The sequence below is a fragment of the Mesitornis unicolor genome, unplaced genomic scaffold (genome assembly GCF_000695765.1).
Source record: "Mesitornis unicolor isolate BGI_N332 unplaced genomic scaffold, ASM69576v1 scaffold15085, whole genome shotgun sequence".
NCBI classification, from domain to species: Eukaryota; Metazoa; Chordata; class Aves; order Mesitornithiformes; family Mesitornithidae; genus Mesitornis; species Mesitornis unicolor.
This window is the reverse complement of record NW_010183570.1, coordinates 4,386-29,348: the sequence shown is the minus strand read 5'-3', so window position 1 is coordinate 29,348 and position 24,963 is coordinate 4,386. Positions and strand designations below refer to the sequence as shown.

Sequence of the window (24,963 nt, the reverse complement as noted above, 5' to 3'; positions counted from 1 at the left end):
AGCAATGGTTACCATGGCAACAGTTACCACAGTAACTATTGCCATAGCAACAGCAACTGTAGCAACCATTAGCATAGCAACAGCTACCATGGCAACCGGTACAAGTCAGTGTGCACATTAATGTCCCTTCTTTCTAATCACCTCACTCTCTTGGAAGGAGAAACACGTGGTCCATGCTAACCAAAAACCTTTTATATGAAGTAGTATTTAAAATAAGCTGTAAAACACTTTTTTTTCCACCACCCCCAACTGTAATTATCCAGATTTATCTCACATATTTCAGAGATGCCTTAAAAGGCTGCAATTTATCCCACCTCTAGGCAAAGCTGATAGGCAAAAAGATTCTTGCAACCACTGAGAAGTTTGCAAGCACATTCTAGTTCCAGCCAATTTATTTCTGGGGTAATATCAAGTCACAAAACTTACAGTGTGAAGGAATACTGGCACTGAGCAAACTTTGAAGCAAATTAGGACATTCTCCCTAATCCCTCTTATACCAGACTCCCTGATGGAAGTCCACAAATAATTTCTTCTCTAAGAAGACAATAAAAACCTCATCCTAATACAGTCTCAAGAACCATATATACACATTCTGTATATTTGAAAATGCTGGCAAGAGTCCACAGAGGCAGAAGATAAAAAGCATAAAAACTAAATCTAACATCAGGTTCTCTACTGAACCTGACACCTAGAAACAAAATGGCATAAAGCTTCTTTCTTCTGAAGTACCCTCCCCAAACGCGATTTTCCAGTGGCATGTGGAAGAGACCAGCTGTTGAGACTTCCTTTCTTGCTTCACAACTTAGAAAGTGAGATGTTACGCAGCAGAGAGGCAGGCCTGACGAATACTTTGGGCCCAGGTGTTTAAGAGTGCCGTGACTGAATGCTTGTCCGGAAGTTGCAATAGTTTTGAAGTCATGTACCGATACACTGACTGCAAAAAGGGATTGGCTGCTGGAAAAAAAGATAACAGATAAACAGAGTTATAATAAAAATAATATTAAAAAAGAGAAAGTTAACAGTAGGTGTTCACATTTCCCCACTATTACCACATACACATGCCCAACAAACTTCATGCTAGCATACTCATACCATACTGTCTAGGGTTTTTTATCCACAGAGGGCTCTGATCTGGATAGTCCGCTGGAACGCTGAGCTGTAGTGGTGGGACATTTGGAAGATTCTTGTCATCTGGAATGCAAACACACTTCCCATCAGAACAAAGCACTCCTTTATGGAAGGAGGCGGTTTTTCTGCATAACTCAGCTTGGTTTCCAGTCCCTAGACCCTAAGGACAAAGCAGACTGCACATCTCCATTTTTACTGTAAAGCAATCTCATTGCTCACTTGAACAACAGTCTTAAATTCTTGGCAGAAAAGCCTGGCAAACAGCTCCATCTCTCACACATTTCTGCATCATGACAATCTCACCACTTCATCAGCTGAACTTCACTAAGTTAGACACCTCATTTCTGAATATTAAGTGCCTTATCTACTAATAGTCAGGGAAAAAACAGTTGAGGTTTCCCAAACAAAGGGGAAGAGGTAAGAATCTCTTTTCTCCATTGGATTCCAAAAGCAAACCAAGTTAATAGACTATAACACTTCACGCTTACTCAGCTGAGATGAGAAAGAGGTGCAATTTGAATTTCTTTCTACATACATAGATCACTGTCACTGATCATTAGTACAAATTCAAATAGACCCTCCCAAAACTTAACATTTCTCTAGCTCCATCCTAGTTGTTGAAGGTACAATAATTCATACATGTCAGTACAGGTCTGCAGTGAGCTGAAAACAAGAAACTGACTCAGCAGATGGATGCCAAGTGAAGTTTTTATTTTCTACCTCTTTTATAGCTACAGATAAGGACCTGACTATGCAGCCCATCAGGATGTTCACATACTGCAGCACTTTCCCATCCATCATTCCCATACTTTATGACCAAGATATCCTGTCACACACCACAGACACCATTCAACCAGTGTTCTGGTAGAGATAACCCAGGCACACAGTGCTTTGTGTAGGTTTGAACTCCTACTTTTAGGCTGGCCCAAGGTCCTGTTATACTTAATAATAACTTAGTTTAGTCTTTTAAAGATTGCCTTTGTATAAATCCCAGCTGCTATTTATTCTCTTAATAAAGTCCTCATGGGAATCCCAGCTTCTGCAGCACCTTGGCTTGCAGCCTGTTGATGTTTCTCCGCACAGGTCAAATCAGGAATCAAGGTTATTGCTAGCACTAAGTAATTTTCTAGACACTAAATGAGACTAACAATTTCAAATTCAGTGCAAAGAAAGGACCAGTGTGAATGAAATCTCTAAGTGTACCCTGAAGCAGGCTGTGCAGAATATGTCACGGTTAAGCAGAGCTATGAATCTGGTGAGTACAGACTGCATGAAGAAGTCACTGGTTGGCAAGATTCAAGACTGCTAGCAAAAAAACTCCTCAAATTTCCACAAGCAAGCACTTCTTTCTGAATTCAGCCCTTAGTTTCTTCTTGCTTACCTAGCTTGCATATGAGATGAACTGTGCCATTATTACTGCAGTGGGAAGGGTCCAGGTTCACGAGGAATTTAGGATTTAATCTTGCAACTTCCCCTTGTAAGACATTTGGTATAGTCTGTCTTTCATCCTCTTCATATTTCCGTTTTCGAGGGGAAGCTACTGGGGCCCTATGTGAAATACAATCCACAAAAGAATTAGGTAAAAATGTTATGCCAACACTGCATTTATCAAATATTTTACGGATGTATAAAGGAAAGATAACTCACATCTGTCCATAAATCCATCTGTTACTTTAATAGCTTCTACAGATAAATATTTTACCCTTAAATAATGAACACTTAAGACAGACAACAGGTCAACGATACATACGTGATTGGTGGTCCATGAATTGCAGTCATAGCTGGCATAAATGTACGGTAAAGGGAATGGTTGAAGACTGGTGAACGGATGTTGGCCAAAACAGCATCCAGAAGTGGCTGACACAAGTACTGCTGTTTGGTGGGTGGTACTGGAGGTGGCGGTGGAGTAGGCTAAAACACAAGAGAAGCCCCTTTTCTTTTAATCATCACCAGAAGAGAAATCTCTACTATTGATCCCGCAATGTTTTATAGCGGTAAACTTCCAATGCATGAAATGCATTACTGCATACAGCAATATTTTAAAAAAGGGAAAAAAAAGAGCAGTCTGCAGCTTTCATTTAGGAAGTCTGTCCTGAAATTCACGGCAGAAGTTCACAGAAATAATTACTCAAGTCTCTGCGCAAAGCACAAAAATTTTCAGTTAAAAGATACATACAGATGGCTTACACGAAGTAAGTGCTTGCCCCTTTTTTCCTCTTTTCTTATTTTGTCCAACCTTACTTGAAGTCTTAACAGCATAAGCAACAAGAAATACAAAGAATTATCTGGCCAAATCATAAGACTTTTTGGAATTAACCGCTTATCTCTTGCTAAGGCAAAGCGTTACGTACCACAGCCATATCATTCTTCAGCTTCTCCAGGGCAATTTCGCATTTCTGCAGTGTCTTCAGAGGGCACCTGCAGAAGAGGAGAAATTTCATCACCAGCTGAAGTGTCTCTGCTATCTGAGCCCCATAGGCAGCTTCAATGCCAGCATGGCTGGATGCTAAACAACAAACTTCTGGAAGAGTTGGGGAATCTGATGTCCAGCCAAAAGGAAAACATTACCGTTTTGAAGGGTCAGTCAGGATATCCAGGAGGCTCTTCATTTTACTCAGGTCCTTCTTCCTATCTGAAATAATATCAGACACAGACACTGACACAAGAATAGCCTCTGTACTTGCAGACAGAAATACAGTATACTGTTAAAAGTAAAAACATAAGCCAACACTGAAGAAAGTAGTAAAGATCAAAGATCTTTAATCATATCCATTGTGTAAGTTCTGTATGTCTCAAAAACGTAAGTAGTGAAGGAAGAGTGATGGGAATTTAAAGAGAAAAGATTTTACCCACTCTTCACAGTAAAATCTTTACAGTCATAGGCAAGAAAGAGCAACTAACTCTGTCATTTTTAATCCCTGAAATAGAAACCATCAAAAAAGGCAAAGTACTGCTTCATTCATCAGAAGAGACAGCTGACAGAGAGAAATGCATGACTAAATACAGGAACCTCACCTTCATTTTTATCTATCTTATTGATCATCCTCCGGAGTGGCTCAATGTATTTCGATAGCTGTTTGAGTTTCTCCAGATACTGTTGCTCCTCTGACTGGCTGGAGCTGGCTGGACTCATGACAGAATTTGGGTTTCCTGGCAAGAAGTAAAGACTGCATGTCAGAGGGATGATAAAAAATACTGCAGAACAGCATTCTCACATTTCAGAATCTAGATCTGAAATGTGGCATTCAAGTGTAGCTCATGTTGAGTATCCAAATCCACAGCTGGATGCCCTCCACAGTTTAAGTGGTTGTTCAACCCTCTGGTCTTTGTGTAGAAATAACATGTTCTGTGGACAGAACAGCAATTCCCATTTAATACTTTTTTTTGTGAAAAGGTCCAAAGTTTCATATACCCATTTTCTAGGTCCTCATTTGGCCTTCACTCTGGTGCATTAAACACTAAATCAGCACACAGAATTTGCTGCAGTTTTCCTTAAGTCGGTGCTTTCCAAACTGCAGAGCACACAACACAGAATCACAGAATCCCAGAACGTTAGGGATTGGAAGGGACCTCAAAAGCTCATCCAGTCCAATCCCCCTGCCGGAGCAGGAACACCCAGATGAGGTTACACAGGAAGGCGTCCAGGCGGGTTTTGAATGTCTGCAGAGAAGGAGACTCCACAACCTCTCTGGGCAGCCTGGGCCAGTGCTCTGTCACCCTCACTAAGAAGAAGTTTCTTCTCAAATTTAAGTGGAACTTCCTGTGTTCCAGTTTGTGTCCGTTACCCCTTGTCTTATCACTGGTCTGAGAAGGAGCCAGTATGTTACTTCCATTCACAGTATCAGAAACTGCTTATTACATCTGGGAGAGAGAAGAGCACAAGTGTCAGAACACACCTAGGAAGGTGTTTTGGAGCAAAGCAGCCTGCTGCCTGTGATTGAGTGGTTACATCCTTTACAATTGCATGCTGTTGCTAAGGGTTCCTCCCTGCATGAAACCAAGGAATTACTACGCTCTATAAACTTGCTCCATTAAATTAAGTATCATTCCTTTTTCAAAAGATTGGGGAAGTTAGAAAAACACATTACATAGTTCAGTGATGAGAAAACAGGTTTCAACTGATTTTGACTTGAGATACCCACGTTGTTGGGTTATGTGGTGCATGTGACATGTTCACTACTTGCAATGCTGGCTGCTTTGTAGAGCTTTTTCAAGTTTACATCGTGTCAAACAATAACAGGTTTCCTGGGAACTATTACAGTTATCAAAACACCTCCCAGCTCACTGTCTGCAGTAGAGTTTTCACATCATTTACCTGGAGTGTTTAAAGGACCTGGGGATGGGACACTGAAGTTCTGAGGTGTTCGTGCAGCTGCTGGGCTCTGGGATGGTTGTGGAGATGGACTGGGGAGAAAGCTGCTGGGTGATGGAGCTGGGCCAGAGCTGAAAAATAAGCATAAAATCAAACCTGCTAGAATCTGACAAGGAAGCATGTTCAGCCTGTGAGCAGATACGCTTTTAGTAAGCATTGCTATGGCACTCTGTAGCTCTGCCAGTAAACTTGGTGAGGATTTCATACACAGCTTCTTTATTTAAAATGGGGGTTTTCAGAGTGTATTTGGCACAATCCCACTAGTGCACTCACTGAAGTTCACGTTAAAAATCCGTTCACTTCAGTGGAAACAGAGTAAGATATATTGAATGCTTCTGCAAACACCACCCTTATGACATTGACAAAGGTCCTCAAAAGCTGCAGTCCAGCTCACCTGACATTTGAATTTGGCTGAGAAGTTGGCTGGCCTGGCTGAGGAGATGGTTGTGGCTGGGGTGGCGGAGGCATTGATTGGGGTGTTTGAGCTTGTTGGACAGGAGATGGGGATGACATCATGGTAATATTGTTCTGGCTGACCTGAAATGTGGAAAAATATAAGATCAATAACAACAAAAGGGAGTAGAGGATGGGAACCTAACTAAAAGGCTTTACCTACAGAGAGAAGCGTATCCTCAGGCCTACAAGAAATGAAAATGTTAGTCTCCTGACAGTCAAACCTGCATCACTCTTAAGGCTCTCAGGGCAGTATTTCCTGTCAACTTTACTAGAAACAACCATTAAAACTGCTCATATTTTGAATAAGTGTATAATAAGTTTTCCATTTCCCAAACCATTAAAATATCAGAAGTGCCATCTGAAAAACCTGTCCTTTATTAGAACTAGAGTAAAAAAGAGCAGGAAGAAAAGACAGCTCTAACTTGAGAATTAACAGCCATGAAAACCCCTCCTTATTTTGACATTTTAATTACAGTCTTCAAAGGTCTGTCAGATGTGACTGTAGCTTCCCAACTGTTTTCCTTTAGGAGGAAGGAAGAAAAAAAAAACAACAAACAAAAGAAGTAAGCCAAACCACCAGCATCTTATTTAAAGACTCAGCTTTGAAAATCTGGGTGCAGACAGAAACACTCCAAACTGAATGGCTGGGTAGAAAAAAAAATGAAGTAGCTTTCTGACCTTTGGAGAATGATGAGGTGTGCCTAAAGGACAAAAAGATGAATGAGAACATTTCCAGAACAGCACCAAGCTCTGGGTAACAACTAAGTTTATTCTGTACGCTCTAAAGTGCCAGAGCCAGATGATGCTCAAATTAGAGCAACTTCTCCTATTTGTTCTAATGGACTCTTTTCCCCTTGATCACTTAAAACCAAACAAAAACCCCTGTATCACGGCCAGGAGCATGGTATTGCAGATATTAAGTCATCACGGTTTTTTAGGGCACATGCAGAGTTTTTGTCATCTGAGGCTATAAATAAGTACAAAGATAAAATGAATTAGCCCACAGAAGCCACAGATTGTGACTCAGTAACCCATACGTCCATTCTGTAAGTCACTGATTAGCACAATGAATTAACAACTCTGTTCTCCTCAGTCTAAACCATTTTTAAGCAAAGGTCCCAGTAAATCCACACATCCCAGACACTTCATGAGCACTGCAATTTGGTGGTGTCCTTCACTCACTCATTAAACATCTACCTAACAACTGTTTTCAGAGGACATGATATTTAGCATATTAAAAAGTAAGTATTGCATGGTTTACTTTTGAATCTATGCACCGAACATGACAGGAAATGCTTTGCTCGGATTATCACATTACAGCTATGCAACAGGTCACCCTCTACTAAAAAAAATTAAAGATTATTTTTAAGAATGGGCCCAAACAAGTTAGAACTACTAAAACTGAAGATACAAGTTTATAATCCATTAAAGTATAATTTAAAATCAAATGCAGTCTGACATACTATGATTCCCCGCCTTGATCTTCAATAACCCCATTACCTTCGCAGTCTCTCCTACAAAGATAATATCTAGAAAAAGTGAGGCTGAAATGTTGCTTTAAATCAGCAATTTTATCTCCCTTTTCTCCATAATCAGTGATGCTGACTGTGCTTAGGAGATGGATTTTTAAACAGCATGAGTCTCCGCAACAGTTGGAAAAGCATTTCTGAGACTGAAAAGCAGGGCCAGCCTCCCACAGAAACCAAGCACCTCACCACTGTTTGGAAGGTAGCTTGGACGAACACTGCAAAAGCATTCCCTATTTTTTTTTTACAGTTTTATTTAACATTCCATTAAACAGTAAGTGATTTAGAAATTACCCATGTGGATGCTGCACCCATTTTTCATCAGGTCAAACTAAGACCACTTTTGAGGTGGTTCACCGCTTCCTGAAAATCAGCTCCCTTTTAAATCTATCAAGTTGATTACGTAAAATTACTGCTGAAAACTTTAATCTTTGTGTTTTGGGAAGTAAGGAGAAAGATGTCATTAGATGTTTTTTGCCAGATTTAAGCTTTGTTATCTACCTCAACACCAAGGTCCCTTCACGTGAATTTACAAATATTGCAGAAAAGCAAAGAAAAGAACGTGCAGCATCTACAGTGCAGATAAGCACAGAATGAATTAAATGGTTTTTTGTACTACTCCATCCCATGTAAGCACATGCATAAGCAACCAGCTTTCCTTGTTGCAACAGGTTTGCCCTCTGCCAGCTTCATTTCAGAATACTAAAGGCTAATGTCAAATATTAAGCAAAACGGCAACATTTTCAAAAATGTGCACTCAGAAGCACGCAATTCTGAACCTACTTCCTTACTTTTCTTTGAAAGCAGTTAATTTGCTACATAATTTCAGATGTCTTTCTGTAGAACAGCTCTAAAGACACTTTCAGCTTTAGATTTCTACACTGTTTGCAGCATTAAGACTATAAATTTCAACTTCTAGGGAATGTTCTTTCCAACTGACTCCCACTAAAAAAAGGGCTTAAAAAAAAAAAACCACCAAGGCCCCCCCACCCAAAATATGCAGTAAACCTAAAAGACAAACTCCCTCCCTTTGGGGCTTTAACTCCATTAAACTCATTTAGTTCCTCCATTAACTCCAGAGTTAAGCCATGGTTACTGACCATTTGTATATCCTTCATCTTCAACATATATAAGAAAATGCAACTACATTTTTTCACTGCAGGATGAGCGATTCTGCATCTACAAGCACACTCATGGACAGCTGTTACAGCCCACTGAATGTGAATTTACTCCATGACTCTACAGTGACCTGATCATAGCACAAAGCCCTAAATTTCTGAAATCTTGCCCAAAAGATATTTAGGCTTGCATGACAAGAGTCTGCACTTAATATCCACTCAATCAAAGCAGTTCTTAGTGCTTAGAGCACAGCATGCTGGAAGATAAACGTAGCTATCAGGCCTATCTCCAGTTTGCTGAGCCTCAGGCAAGGAACAGCACTCAGTAGATAAGGTCAGCAAGAGTTTTGCAGAAGCTGCTGATAGCAAGAGTGTACAACATGCAGAAGCTAACAGCAAGGAAGAGGAGACTGCAACAAGGAAGTGATGGCTAATAATGAGGAATAGTAGAAACACTTCTAGTCTAAAGGAAGACTCTAGAAAGCATTTACACTGCCGTACCAACAGTTTCAATATTAAGCCAGTAAGCACAGTCTTGCCTACTCTGTTGCAAACTGGGTTTAAAGTTTGCCACCAGGCTGCTTTACAGGACAAAATGGAAACTCTGCAGAGCTTCAAGTAAGTTCAGATGCAGGTTTCCATATTCCCAATCAGGCCAGTATCCCTTGCTTTATTTTAATGTTAACTCAGTCTTACTTTTTCTTTCCCCCCCTTTATTTTCAGTTTGCTGAAGATTTCTGTGCCAACAGTAAATTGGAAGTTCATGCTATTGCAGACTGCAATAACTTTGCAGCGAGAACTTGCAGGTTTTGACACAGAAATACAAGAGATTGACTGGTATTGGCACGTTAGTTATGCAATTGCTAAAGCAAAAGCTAAGTATTAGATTAATCTTTTAAAATTTCAAGATCAGCATGTTTCTTGAGCCAATCCAAATATGGTATATGAAACTTCTCTTAGCAGTTCAAAAAGTGCCACTGACATTGACTGTAGTTCTTGTTTGGTGAGCATTCAGGCACAAAAAAAAACTTCAGCTAAGAAAAAAAGAGTCAGTTCTAATTCCCTGGCAATACAAAAGACCGGGAGATCCTGGAATACAATGCCATATCAGTTCATGTATTCTTTTGAAAATACTGTAATAGCAAAATACCAACCAACCAAAAAACCCACTGCAGAATCAATTGGATTTTATGATAAAAAAGGACAGGCTGACACGTCATATGAGGTAAAAATAAACAGCCACACAGTACTGACATCACATCAGGCCCTTTTGCTGACAGATGCTTCAGTGCAGTGTCAAGATTCTTTTCTAAAGAGAAAATACACTCTGAACTACCTATCACCAAGTCTAAAATACTTTTGATACTGTAGTCAGCAAGTTGACAGACTCTTTAATGAGTAAACAATAACCAAATACATGCTACAGCCCTTTACTCCTCCTGTGAACAGCCTCAAGGACTCTGATGACAAGACTGTTATAACAAATTCAACAGACAATATTTAAGCATTCTGTGAAATTAAGAGGCATAAATAACATTTCTAAACCATGGTTCCTGCCACCATTAAACCATGACTCACTCATCCTACCACCTGCTCAGGAGCCATCTTCACTCCAATAATTGTTCGTAAAAAATTTCATTTCTTCTTCCGCCTTCTCCAGTTGTTCAGTCTGCTACCTGATTTTCACAATCCTTGGCATGCTACTGAGAGCACTCCTTGATGACCAATTCACTTGGTGTCAGAAATCAAAGCTCCTCAACAACCACAGACGCGACTGCACTAAAAGATCGGCCTATGGCACTGAATGCTTAAACCAGAGGTCTTTTGTTATGACTTGAATATTACATATAAGCCAGTCTAATACTTACATATCTATTGGAAGGCCTCATCATCAAAGCAAACACTGTGAATACGTCATATGGGAGACTATTGTCTTAGTATAAACTGTGAATAAAGCTCAAAGTAAATTCTCAGCTATGCCTGTGGTTTTTTTCAGTTAACACAAAAAATAACCTGGATTGAAATGACCACCCATCTTAAACCAGAAACAATAGATGTGTTTGCCTAGGTCTGCAGAATCTTTCTGGTCACCTGGTATCTACCTTAGCAAATTGCTGAGAAGAAAAGGCTGTGCCTACTAGATTTGATGCAGCAGCACTAGGAAGCAGAGTTTCAGAGATCCCACAGCCCCACGACAAGCTTGCAGAGGAAACAAAAATGCAAAGAGTGAAGACACTTTCATTATACCTATGAACAAAATGCAGCGGTATTACAAACTAAAACTGCACCTGGTATTAAATTTGAAAACTAGCAACTAGAAGAATGAGACATGAAGTTCATGAATAACTGATAGAAAAACACAGTTGAATGCTATTCCCCCATCACAGCATGATAGGTATTTAAGCCAACACCAACAGCAAACTTCTGCAGAGCAGAGCGGTGCCTCGTTTTGTGACTTACTGGTAAGAGCTCAGTTCTACTGCATTCTAGTTCTCCCCCTTCTTGCTCCCCTAAAATGATACAATTCCCCTAAAATTATACATTTTGCTTGTAAAACACGACTTTTGAGGTCTTCAGCAGATCCAGACCTGCACCAGGCAGATACAGTGCTCTGGCCTCACGCATCTTCCAGCACGAGCTGGACACGTGCTGCCAGCCTGCCTACACAGGTTCTTCTCCGACGCAGGTATAAGTGGAATCCTTGCGGCAGCTCCTGCTTCACAACCGAGAAAGAAGAGATCAGCTCCATTTTTCTTGGTCCCTGATATCACGCCAAGAAGCTACACAAACTGAAATGAGCCAAGTTTACTATTAATCAAGGAAGCACCTGTACAGAGCATGAACACATGTAAGTAAGGTAGTGACTTGCAACACTCTCAACCAGCAAGTTGTTTGATGAAAAAAGTGAACCTCCCCTTGCTCGAAAGCAAGTGCTATACAATCCCGTATTGAATGCTTTGCACAACTCCTGACACAATGCGCTTCGACTCAGTAAATACCTGTGGCATTTGCTGTCCGCCCAAAGGAATGGAGCTTGGCGGTGTAGCAGACACAGCGGTGGTAGGCGGGAACCGTGGTCTTATTTGCATCCCACCTCGGGCCATAGGTGCGGTGATCATCTTTGAGGACAGAGGGACAACAGACAAAAGTAATCGCAAAACAAGAAATGCAGTGCACTGGCAGGATGAGAAGCACATGCAACCTTCAGGAGTTAGGGGGAGGGGGAGCATGAAGGGAAGGTTAGTGAGCTTTTCTCTAAAGGTTAAACTAACATGCTAGCTTATAAATTAAATTCCTTTTTACACCCTTTCTATCCGTTTTTAGAAAGCATCTAATGAATTCTAGGTATCTTGAGAAAGTTGCTATGTAGGTTCACATTCATGGTCAAGTGTTGACTGTGCTATCATTTGCATGAAGAGCTTCTCCTAATTTCTGCCTGACATCTTGAATTTCTACAATTCTTGGAAATAAGTACTCTAATATTGTTGTTAAGGATGCTCCATATGAGAAGCTATATAATGCTTTCCCCCAGCGTGGACTCAAAAGATTTAGCAGTATTTGCATATGTCACCCTTGATTATAAAAGAATTTGGCAGACAGTGCAACAGCAGCTGTCAGTAGGAATGCTCCACAGAGAGCAAAATTTCAGACCAACCTAACTTACGACAGTATAACAATGCCAAAGACAACAAAAAGGATTTCTGGGTTTGAAAAAGCTATTTCCTTCCTTTTATAACCCACAGAATAAGTCAAATAGATCCTCATAATTTCCATCACTTTGACAAATACTCATTCCTCTATTACTAAACTGTGCTAAAATATTCTGAGTCCACAACCTGCCTCAAGCTTATTCATGCACTATTTGATTCTCCAGATGTAGAGACCAAGCACGCTCTAAAGTACAGTAATTTAGGAAAAATGATGAAGTTTGGCATTAGAATGCATTTGTATTTCAAAACAGTATTAGGACTATGCTACTCTGCCCTGTCTACAAGTGCCTTTTGGAACGATCAGTCTGCATGAGCCACACAGATTTAATCATATATATTTGTATAGCCCTCTTAAAATTTGACATTACACCATATCTGATGAGCATTTACAGCAAATGCAGCATATTTTTGAGGCAGTATTTCAGTAACTTTGGCAGATTCGCTTATCAGTAAAAGAGCATCTGGTTGGTACTTCAAAGATCTACAGCAAAGTTCTCTGGGTTACTTCTTTTTTCAGCACACTTATTACCAAGGAACCTACACAGGCCCTAATTAACCTATGTGTTAATGAAGTCTCCTTTCAGTAAATGGTTTGGGGCATTCTTGCTTAGCGTTCTATGTAAATGGACTGAAGCAGCCAGCAACATGTCTCTAGAAAGTCAGAGAATGCATGTGCTTACAATTGTTAAAAATAAATAAAATTAAATACAACATAGCAAGACTGAAAAGGAAAGCAATAACTGATAAAGAAAATAGTGTCAAATTCAGCACAGCTGTTAGTTCACAACATCAGAGCAATGCAGTCCCTTTCCATCCAAAGAGGGATGGTCAGAGACAGGATTTCAAAAGGGAAACAAATGAGAGCGCCACAGACATCACACACACATGCACAGGTACACACAGCATGCAACAGCCACCACAAGCAAACACAACCCAGCACTGGCACAAAGCACATGTGGATGCTACAAAGTGCAGTGAAGAGCTACAGTATCAACATGAGAGCTGGTGAAGCAACACAACCCTAACAAAACCAAAATAATTTAAAAAAAAAAAGAAAATAAAAGGGGGAGGAGGGAGGGAATTGCTATGGGGGGGGGAAATCAAACAAATATCGTTCCAGGCACAATCACCCCATCTTAGACCCTCGTGAATGCACATGGATCTCTGGAGCGTGTGAAATCCCAGGGATGTTACGGTGACCCACACGTCCCATCTGGGTCCTGTTTCTCGTGCCGCACCACCAAAGTGTGAAGATTTAGATTACTTCCTCTGAGGTCAAGGACATTAGAAGCATATTCGCAGTTTAAGTGTCTGGCAAACCACTGAACACCAGCACAACAAACTCCAATTCAAAGGCTTTCAGCTATTTGTTGTATCATGGTTGGTCAAACATGCATGCACACGCACACAAACCTGGGTTTGAGTTTTGTTTTGGGTTGGTTTTTTTTTAAATGCGTGCTTTGAAAGGAAGTGTGTAAATATATATTTATATAATGACATCAATTCCACTCTCTTAACAAAAGTAATCTATTTTTCCCATTCTCCAGCTGATTTACATTTATGAAACTTGTGACAAAGGAGTCAGGAAAGGGGGTTTGGAAGATTGCATCTGTTTTATGCAAAGCAATATATCCATGAAAAAGTTGTTCTTGCCAGTATAAAAGCAGAAGACAACCAGAAGCGTTCAAGTACTTTCAAAAGATTTAAACTGAAGGCAAATCCTCTGCCACAAGTGGAACTGATTTATCTCAATCTCTGACAGAATTGAGAACTTTACCCCATAGAAACAGAGAGGAAACAGAGGAGGAAGGTCTCCCTCCACTGTAAGATACAAACCCCACTATTTGAAAAAAATGAAGCGGAATGTAACAGTTAGAATCCTGAACGTGTAAAGTTTTTTCATCCGAAATCCAAATTCCATAATCAGAATTCCATAAATATGCAGCTTCTGGTGAGCACATGTAAGTACCGTGCCACTGTCACTCCACTAAAGGCAGCTCTGATTTGCCAAGAGCGACAGCCAGTCTGCACTCAGAGCACCAGAACAGTGATTTAAACTGCATTAATACTTAAGTCCAGTTGATGACAGATTTTTTCTCTTGGTGCTGCAAGCACTCTGTGGTCACTAGGACACCACTTTGTTTATTTATCAGCTTCATCTGTAAGGTACGTGCTCACATGGACTAGTTATACACCCAAGCAGGGTAACATTGACCTGCACGGTGTCTTTACGACTTCAGAAAAGAACTTCAAAACTCATGTGGATCCATGGGATTGCCTTTACTTTTATGTAGGAAGGATGAACAGAAACTTCATGGAAAAGGAAAAACACAGCCATATCAACCAAAATTCCCACTTTGAAAGCTCCTAGAGACTAAGTTTAAATGTAACGAGCACAGATTAGGATAGGGTTGGTTTATAACAAATGCTTCCCTCAACCAAACGAAGAAATCAAGACAGATTTCATAAAAATGCTGGTGCTGGTGAAAAATGTACTAAATACAAAGCAAAATCTACACTTAAACTTCTTATAAATTAAAGAAAATCCATGTACACTCTCAACACTGAGGCTGCACTGTGATATTGTACACGGCAACAGTCTTAAAACTGATCATATGCAGAAAATATTTACACATTTAATTACTGGGCTTCATAGCATCAAGTGAATTTTAGTAGACTCATATTGCAATGGCATGAACACAAAATGGACTGAAGTCTGTATGTGAAATTTTCTAAACTCCATCCATGACAGATAATGAGCAATCCCTGAGTTTACTACATATGTCTGAATAAAGCTGCAGACCTGCTATGAACCATTTTATTAACAGGAACTTTTTGGATGCTGTTAAGCCACTGGCATATGAATTCACTAAACAGGGCAAGAGTTAAGTTGACTCTACATAAGCACAATCCACCTGCTTAGAAGCTGAAAAGAGCACCATTGAGTTAGTAAAAAAGAAAAAAAAGTCAGTCTCCTTCCAGGCAGCCTAAGTCCCTGCAGCTCCCACCTGGAAATTATTTAAGAAACAAACAGAAGTTTTAATTCACATTTCAACTGTAGAAAGATAATTCTGCATTGCTGCCAGTACTGTACCAACTGTACTTACCACTGCTCAGCTTTTACATCCTGTGTTACACTGACAAGCAAAAGGACCAATACAGAAACAGAACTTAGCCATCAACAAGGATGTGGGCCACGTAAAAGTTACGATGGTAAAAGACGCTATTCCTGATACAAGTCTGGGAGATGTATGTTGAAGAACCAACTGCTATCACAGTCCATGTAAAAAGGCTTCAAATGTCCTATTGAATCTATAATATTACTTGTGCACTGAAGGGAAAATGGTGCCTGCAGATGTGGAATATCTGGGTGTACAACAGGAACTCTGCCATTAATCCTAGTCAAACTTATCGCATGTCTGCCTCAGTCTCTTCATCTTCATCAGTGGTCATAATTGTACTTACCAGTATCTGTAAAATGCCTCAATATGATACACTACAGAGGTAAGCCACAAAAGAGTATTTCATATTCTCGTGGAAAATGGGGTGAGGGGTTCAGCTCAAGCCATTCCCAACTTTTTTTCCCCACGTCTCCTTCATACCAGACACACATCAAGGAACAATCACAGGGGCTACAAGTGTATTGCAGGGTAAGAAAACTGTGTTAGACAATAAGCTTTCACCCAGCACTTTTTTTTTTTTTAAATGTAACTCTGCACTTGTGACACATGCCACTTTTCTTCACAACTCACGTCCAGAAAAAGAGCAATCGATATCTACTGCCCATTTCACTCAGGAAAAAGAATGAAAGGTGAAAGGAACAAACAGGGAGTGCAGAATTATCTCATTGTCTATACTATTTTTTATGGCTGATACATGGAGATGGAAGGTAAATCACATGTGAGTAAAGACAACAGGCAAAGATTCACAGTACAGAAATCAGTTTACACAACAAAGCAGTCACCTAAGAAAGTTTAACGGAAGAAGAGGTGATACACTTCAGGTACCAAGTCAGACTTGCAGTGTGACCACAGTAGGTCGTCTTATTGATGTGCATTGCTGTGCCAGTATAGGCAACAATCTTACCTACTTGGGACAGAGAGCATGCACAGAGAGGTTGTCAACGAAATCCTGCCTCTGACTCCAGGCAAAGGAGAAACAGCATAAAAGCCCATATCCCCTTTATAAAAGGGATGACTGATGTTAGAGCCCTCAGGAGAAAGCCACCAGAAACCCATCTCCATGCTTGTCTCTAGCATGCACTTGCTACAGGCCTATAACTAGTGATACTGGCTCCTGGGCCCTTACCTGCCCTGAGGCTCCCATCTGAGCAGCTTGGGCCTGAGCTGCTTGCACTGCTGCTGCTGCCTGCTGCTGCTGGACCAGCTGAGCTCTTACCTTGAGTATGAAAAGGAAGAACAAAGCAAACATATATATCTGATTAGGGTATGACACTTCTGTTTCAACTACATTGACTTTATTCATAAAAAAAGGTGTGGAGACAAGATCAGCCTTGCAGACGTACACGTTCTAGAATTTTTTAGCTGCCTTTAGAAGAAGAAGTTCCCATGTTTCTAAAGTTTAGAACAGTCTTCTCATAGACCGTGCACCCAAGATTCAATTTCTTCTTGCAACTTCTTCCCTATACTATCAGGTCTTCCGATAACAATAATAGATATTTCAATTTTCTGTAAAACATATGGAGCCTAGAAAAAACTGACTGTAATGCAACAGTTCAAAAAGCTGCACCATTAAGAGGATGACCCAGCAAGAGGTTCAACAGAGTAAAACTATTGTCTTGTCCACATTTTCTTCAAGGCAGGAACTACCACTATCTCAAACTTTGACCAAAACCACTAAACATGGCAGCAGAAGCAAAGCCAGCATCCCAGAGAGCCAACACTGGCTCCAGCCACATGCACCAGGCACTTCAAAGCACTTGCACATGTTACAGAGTAGCAAACTTCATGGAGGTCATTTTTCTTTAACTGGAGTTTGTTTCTTTTTCTTCTTTTCACTTGTCCACTCATGAGTACAACAATAAATTATTTTTAAATATTAGCTTCCTATATGTTTTCACAGATTTCCAGAAGTCCTACTTTTAGACACAAAACTGCTCTCAACTGTCAGGCCCAGATATAAACCTTTAAAACTCCATAACATGCTAACTGCAGATCTCTTAATAAGCTATGTTTTTTCCTACTTCGCTATTAGCAAAAATCAAAGATTTTTGTTTTCTTTAGAGGATCATAATGAACCAACAATCAGCTGGTCACTAGCTCTTACCTGCATTGCTTTTAATTGCTGGGGTGTAAGAGTAACAGGCATAACCTGACTAGGAATTTGTCCTGAGATTGCCTGTGACTGAGATACCATGGGCTGAGGTTGAGGCTGGGATTGTGGTGGAAGCTGAGACTGTTGTGCCTGAGCAACCTGTTGTTGTTGTTGTTGTTGCTGCTGCTGCTGTTGTTGCTGCTGCTGCTGCTGCTGGATCTGTTGCATCTGTTGTTGCATTACTTGTTGAGGTGCCTGCTGCTGTATCTGTTGTGATATTTGCTGCTGCTGTTGCTGCTGCTGCTGTTGCTGCTGCTGTTGTGCCTGCATAGCCTGTGCTGCCTGCAGCTGCTGCATTTGGGCAATTCGCTGTAGTTGTTGCTGCTGCTGTTGCTGCTGCATCTGAAAAGCAAGAAAAGCCAGGATGCTAAAGCTTCCAGCAATGCAACAGCAGCCTTATTTTTATAGCAAAAACCAAGAGCAAACGAATCCTAATATATCAGGCTGAGGTTTTAAGCCCAAAGGGAAAGCCCAAACTTTTTATCCACTCACTCTTCGTGTATCTCAACTCTACATAGTGTATATCCCATGGTTTCAGTATTACAACTCTGTCTCACTACTAACAGAGTTTTCAAAAGCAAAGATGAAGTCCATTAGCTTCTCCTGTACAAATGGGCTCAGAAGCATGTCTTCAAATGTAACCAGCCTGCATCAGCACTACTTACCAGAAACTGCACAACACAACAGCAGGACAACTGAAGTTTCCCCTTTTGCTTTTGTGCCCAAAGACGATACATACATATGATGTGCCTGGCACACGTTTTTTAAAGTGGTAATGTGTAATTCATACAATGACAAACCAGCTACTAGTTCTAGAGTAATACAAGTGCTTTTCATTCTTTCTCACATCCCTGTTCTTGTCTGAAACACTATCCTGATGTTTATAAAAAGAGACAAAGGTTTTAATTCTCTATTGCTATGACAGAAGAAAGTAACAAAAGGATTGTTAAGCCTTTGCTCTGAGATGTAATATATTGTTGCCAATTAACTTGTCAGTCTATATTGAAGTCCTACCCCAGAGTGGAAATGCATTAACAGGCAGAGCTGATATTCCATACTTCCATGCAAGCCAAGCCTTGCTTGACAAGTAACTGAACACAGATCACATCTGTGGTAATTGTTTGTCATCACCTGCTGTTGGTTTTGCTGCTGCTGCATCTGCAGTTTCAGCATGTGCTGTTGCTGCTGCTGGACGGCTTGCAACTGCTGTTGTTGCTGCTGCTGCTGTTGGGCTGCTGCAGCTGCTGCCGCCTGCTGCTGCTGGACCTGAAATTGTTGTTGCATGGCTGACTGCTGGGCCTGGAATTGCTGCTGCTGCAAAGCCACCTGCTGCTGCTGGAACTGTTGCTGCTGCTGCTGTTGCTGCTGAGCTATCTGCTGAAGCTGAAGTTGGGCTAAAAAGAAGGTAGGCTGTACTTAAAACATGAGACCCAAACAGTGCGAGAGACAGTTACTCAGTATAACTAACAATAATTGAAGATAATCCCTAAAGTACAGTCATGTTCTAAGTTAGCAGCATAAACTTTTGCTTCCTCAAACGGATACAGCACATTAACAGCAGAATTAATAACACTTCCTACTACCAATCTCTAATTCTCACTATCTGTATTGAGTCAGCAACCTAGATAAAGAATATAAAAATATGCATAGGAAATATGCACAGATGTCACCAGTGGGAAGCACTGCACCCACAGAAAACATAGGTGACCTCACAAAAACAAAGTTCTGAAGTTGATATCTTGCAGGACAAAAGCAGCATTAGCTCATACAACAGCTGGACTGTTCCTCACTACAGTAAGACATTTATCCCATTAGGTAGCAGTATCTGAAATCAATTCTTCCTGCAGTTCACTTGGCTGATTTAGCCAGAAGCATGACAGCTTCATGACATGAAGCTCTTCAGCACGCTGTCCTTGTGAACAAGAGTTATGTACTGAAAAGCTGATCTAAGTTTCAGTGGCTGAAGCAAACGGAACACTTACTCTGCTGAGTAGCTGTAGAGACACCAGGCATACCATGAGGGGCCATTCCTGAGGTTCCAGGAGGCTGCTGCTGCCCTGGGAGACTCATCTGTTGTCCCATTGGACCGAGGCCACTCATCCCACTCATCGGTGCTCCTTGAGCTCGGGAAGCCATGCCCATTCCAGGGGCTCCTGCTGGGGGACCCCCAGTTAGATTCTGCAGGGCATTCATTGGATCTACAAAGAAAACAGGTACCAATATGCAGCCAGTCATGCAATTGACTCCCCAAAATCCTCTGTTCTCCATCACTGACATTGATCTGTCAGCTTCAGACCATGACTAGATCAAATACCCAGAGGGTCTAACATTCACTGCTTTGCCTGTGAGACCACAGGAGGCTTCTGGGACATCTTTGCCTGTGTGTAAATAGAGTAGAGATTATTTAAAGTGTGTCAAATTTGCAAAGTTTCAAATAGATTCTAAATACATTAGAGTAAAGGAACTTATTAGCCACCTCTGAATTTATATGCAAGTCTAAACAAGCTGCCAACAAAACTCCGTGAGGATATACAGCTTGTAACCTCAAAAACCAAGAATCCTGTGGATCTAATTAGTCTCTTACTCCTGAGGTCAACACACAGAAGGAGCACTCAGACCAGAGGAAGTACTTTGCTATACAGTTCCCAACATAACCTCACATTTATTATGCAGTGGATAAATTCAGTGCCTTTCAAGACAATTGTCATAATCTGAATCCTACACACACAGAAAAGTGAGTCAAAGAGGGAATGGCAATTCAAGCGGGTAAAACACAACATGTGGTGCAGAGACAATATTAATCAGGTACAGAATGCAACACCCTCTCTTTAAGAATACTTAAATAATTTTCATCTCTCTTGGCTGCATGTTACTCAGTTGCAGACACTGCATATTTAGCCTACAGAGGGATAAAAACAGAGGATCATACTCCGTTCCTAACATACACTGCTGCGAGAATTAGCACAGAGGCAGAAGGCTCCATCAGCTCTAACCTCAGTCAAACTGCAGAGTGCGTACACCCCACAAACCCCACAGTGTTCACCTCTGATGCAACACACTGAGGATTCCAAAGCTGGTAACAGGGAGAAACGTGGACTGCTCAGCAGCAGATTATTTCCAATCACTCTTGTTCTTTCAAGAATCTTAGTGTTGTGAGCTAACAGAAGTACAAACAGGGAAACAAGTCCCCTCTGTTACATCCAGAACACTGCCCAGGCCTGTCACTCTCATTGCTGAACAACTCCACGACTATCATGCTACCTTTGCTGCCTTTCCTTTCCTCCAGCAGCATTTAATATTCCAGCGAGGGAATCCACAGCCTTCTTATTTGTAGTAGACCACAGCCCGGATTTCTAAGCTGTTCTTTTCAGAAATGGGGTGGGGGGTGGGGAAGAAGAAAAAAAAATTGGAGCTCTTACCACTGACTGAGGCTTGAGATTTCTTATTGTCTGCAAAGGAAGAACAATTAATTTCCTTTGTTAATCTTGTTTCTTCTCAGTCCTTCAGATACAGTCTCCACAAGAAATATATTCATACAATAATTAAAAAATAAATAAATCACTGTCTACTGTAGTCCTAACAAAATACATTAACCTAAGCCAACTTGGTAACCAGAATGCTACAAAAACAATCAAGAGAAAGCAACAATACAGGAAAAAAATTAGGAAGGTGGAAAAAGTAGTTACTTTAAATCATTTCTCAAAGACTTTTCAATTACAGATGGACATGTAACAGTTTTTAGAAATTAATCATGTATATTACAGGAAAATTTTTAAAGCAACCCCTGAAGAGTCACATGCAGAAGCACACATACAAACACAAAATTTTACTTTTTTGGGAGGTTGTGATAAGCAATCCCATTACTAAGAAAAAAAAAAACCAAAAACAACAAAACAACAAAATAAAATTACTTACGGATATCTCGAAAATGGATAATAAGTCTGGCCACAAGAGAAAGATATTCCTCCTAAAGTTGAAAAATGAGTATTTTAGCATAGGAAATAAGAACAGAGCACCCATGACTTTCTGGTTCTTCAGTATTCTTCCTCAACATAACAGATTTTATCTTACAATGTCTGTGGGCTTTTCAGAGCAGTTCACTTGCAAAGAACAGGCTGTTCACCCACTAAGGGAGAATATTTTTACTAATAGGTCATTGTGGTTGCTGGTACAAGAAAACCAAGATACCACAATATTCACTGGAGAGAACCTCCGTGACAATCGCACTAATAGCATCACAGTTTGTCAACGTAATTATAAACAAATACATCCATTTTCCACTTCTTATCCACTCTAATTCTTTTTTCTTCATGATTGAACCTGCCCACTTGCTCATGCTGACTTACTCTGTCCCACTCATACTACAACAACTTTTTTTAAGCTAAGTTAGTATTACAAATACAGGTAAGTTAACAACTTTAAAGACCAACGTGACCAAAGTGTCAGAAGTGAAAAGACAAATATTCTTTGCAGCATTTTATTAGTGTGCTTCTTAATGTGTAAGAGGAACTGCACAGGGCTGAGATAGCCTTCCTGCCCATGAAACGGTGAACTTTCCAGGGAGGATGCCATCAGCAAGCATAGATTTGTGACATCAGCATTATAAAACTTTCACTATGAGAAGCTTCATCACAAACACAGCTTGTTTGGAGACAGCAACGGTATCCAAATTCTTATAACGCAGCTCCAGGAGAGAAGTTTACATCTGAGTAGAGTCTCAAACTGGACACGATAACCAGACTTTTACAGAGACCACAGTACTTCCCTTGGTCTTACTCTGGACACAGCCTTTTCATTGGTATCTCAGTTTCTCCTGACCACCAAACTGGTCATAAAGAATGGTGCTACACTGCAGATAAGGAAATTCCATCCAATTCACTGCACGCAAGTCTTCAGATAAGAATTAAGTGCAGTGCCATATATGCATTAAAAGTTGCAGCTTCAGCAAAACTATATTGGACTGAAGTCCAGTTTAATGCATATACTGGATGTAAAATACCTCACTTCCCCTCAGGATAAAAGAAGCACACACAAATAAATACAAAACTTTAATAACTGTGTACTCTAAGCAGAGACAGTTAACTAAGCACGCTGGGTTTGCTGTTTCTGCGGGCTGCTCCAAACTTCTTTTGACACCCCAGTAACTTCTGGAAACAAACAGAGATGTTTTACCCTTGTTTTTGCCTTCATAAACACATGACTCTCCATATCTTTGCTGGATTTACTATGGGCAACACCAGCCTTCCTCATAGCGTCATCGCTGAAAAACAGAGCAAAAAACAAGGCTGGGTATTAACTGAGGACATCAGAAAATACTTTCTGTAGTTAGCAAGGTCTGTAAAACAGCTTTTTACCTCTCTCTCACGTATAGATTTTAAAAACAAACAAAGAAAACCCCCACCAAAAACCAGCCACCAAATACATTACTTAAAATCGCCATCCTTTAAAATGTCTTTAAAAATGGAGAAAGAAGCCAACTAAGTTCTAAAAGGGAACACAAATATTTTTTGCAGAAATTCAAGAACAACTGCTAAGCAGGTCACTATTTTACCACCTGATGTATTATTTTGACAAAATACTGTGACCTGTCCCATTGGAGGAAAGCTGAATGACAGGGTTCTTGTAATCCATGTTTGGCAAACGTTTTCAGAAGAATCCTCTAAACATAAGGTGGAATAATTATAATAATAATTTAAAGGAAAAGATTGCCTAGAAGTATAGAAGTTTGACCAATGAGTGTGAAGAACGAGTGGGAGGATTGAAAAGGGGTGAAGAGCAGAGGGGCAGCGATGCTCAGGGCAGGGAAGGGACAAACAACGTGAAACCAAGCAGGTGGAGCAGTAAGATGAAAACAAGGCTCTGTTGATGGGTAGAAAAATTACAGGTTTGGTAATAAAAAGCTTTCAGTTCCTTTACTGTTCTTTCCCATTTACCAGCCAGAATCATGGGGACTTGCTATCCTTTCTCCATCACACCTCTAGAAAATTGGATCTAGATTTGCTCTCTGGATGGGATATTGATCATGCAAGATGAAAACAAAAAATCCACACAAAACCACACATTGCTAAGAACATGGGTGGAAAAGAAAGGGCATTCTCAGTACATCAAGAACTAGCAAGCAATTCAACAGTGAAACATGCAACGAGATAAAGACATCCTAATGTGAGGAGTTCAGCCAGGTGAAAAGCCCTATTCGAATCCTCTGGCCATTCTCATTCTTGGAAACATTTCACTTCACTGCTAAACCTGTTCTGTTTTATAGCAGCCTACCAGCTACAGTCTAAATTCCACACACCAGTTACCAGGAAATACTTTCACCCTGTAATTAACATCATAGCAACTTAGTAACTGCTGCTGCATGGGCAGCTACCCTACATTAAATGCGTGTCAGGGTAGTGATGCCTGAAAGCTTCAGCCAGTCTGAAGGGGGGTTACTGTGTGCTTCCCCCCCAAATTTCTACCACCTCCCATGCAGCAGGAATGGTGCTTCCATGAGCAGTAAGCTGGTTCAGCTTCCTGAATTAACTCGGTAACAGTCACAGAAGTGAGAAGAGCAGATGCTACAGCCTTAAAATGCAGCAGCTTCGGCTGCCACAACTCATACCTTGCAGACTGGTAGCATACAGCTAATCTACCATAGCCTGCGGAGTACAAGAGAGTAGAACATGGGTACCTCCTGTAAGGCACTCTCAAAGTAACTTGTTCATGTGGTCTGGCAGACACCAAAAAACACTGTTTATACATGAAGGTTACTTGAACAGAAGCAGAATCTGAACATAATGCAAAATAACTATTCCTCCATGTGCAAACAAGCCTTAAAGTCAGCTTCTCACAAAGGAGCTCTGCTGCAGAGGAAGGAGCGATATCCAATTCTTTACTGACACCTTCCTTTTGAATGCTTTCCCTTTCAGAAAGGCTGCCTCTAAATCCACACTACTCTGTCTGAATCTTCCTTAACTTCAGTCCCATAGTGCAACGACAATGCCTCTCATTTTGAGAGCATCAAGAACTGAGCAGGAGGAAACACAAGAAAAAGATTATGCAGAGACAAGTAAAGTAACCTGTAGGTAGTATTAAGTGGCTGTGATACAGACTGTGATCAGTGTGGTACCAGAAACCTGACAAAAATCCACAGCAAATAAATTATCTACTATTATATGGATCTACCATTTCCTTTTGATGTTACAGAACATGAAGGACATTTTATGACTACATCTGCATTACCAATAATGCCACTCCAAGCACTCCACGTCTTGTCTGTTAGCATGCCAAGAAAAGTTTAGACTAGGAGAACGAAAAAACCACACAACTTATTTCTT

General features: G+C 40.6%; 1 protein-coding gene across 4 annotated transcripts; it reads right to left on the bottom strand.

The window, feature by feature from the left end:
- Positions 1-374: 374 nt before the first annotated feature.
- MED15 (mediator complex subunit 15) lies at positions 375-22,897 on the bottom strand. Of its 4 annotated transcripts, none has more exons than XM_010184189.1 (17): positions 22,817-22,897; positions 21,560-21,611; positions 21,064-21,093; positions 19,627-19,842; positions 18,776-19,038; positions 17,597-17,980; positions 16,619-16,696; positions 11,600-11,719; positions 5,895-6,037; positions 5,444-5,571; positions 4,144-4,278; positions 3,697-3,760; positions 3,480-3,546; positions 2,879-3,039; positions 2,510-2,676; positions 1,093-1,191; positions 375-954 (listed from the first exon to the last, which is right to left on the bottom strand). In XM_010184189.1, exons 1-17 carry the CDS (start codon positions 22,892-22,894, stop codon positions 818-820), a joined length of 2,322 nt encoding a protein of 773 aa, XP_010182491.1. In that variant the 5' UTR covers positions 22,895-22,897; the 3' UTR covers positions 375-817. The 4 variants fall into 4 exon arrangements, with proteins under 4 accessions (XP_010182491.1, XP_010182494.1, XP_010182492.1 ...); XM_010184192.1 differs by lacking the exon at positions 11,600-11,719 and adding an exon at positions 14,867-14,874 and having other exon boundaries at positions 5,895-5,985; positions 16,623-16,696; XM_010184190.1 differs by lacking the exon at positions 11,600-11,719.
- Positions 22,898-24,963: the final 2,066 nt, after the last annotated feature.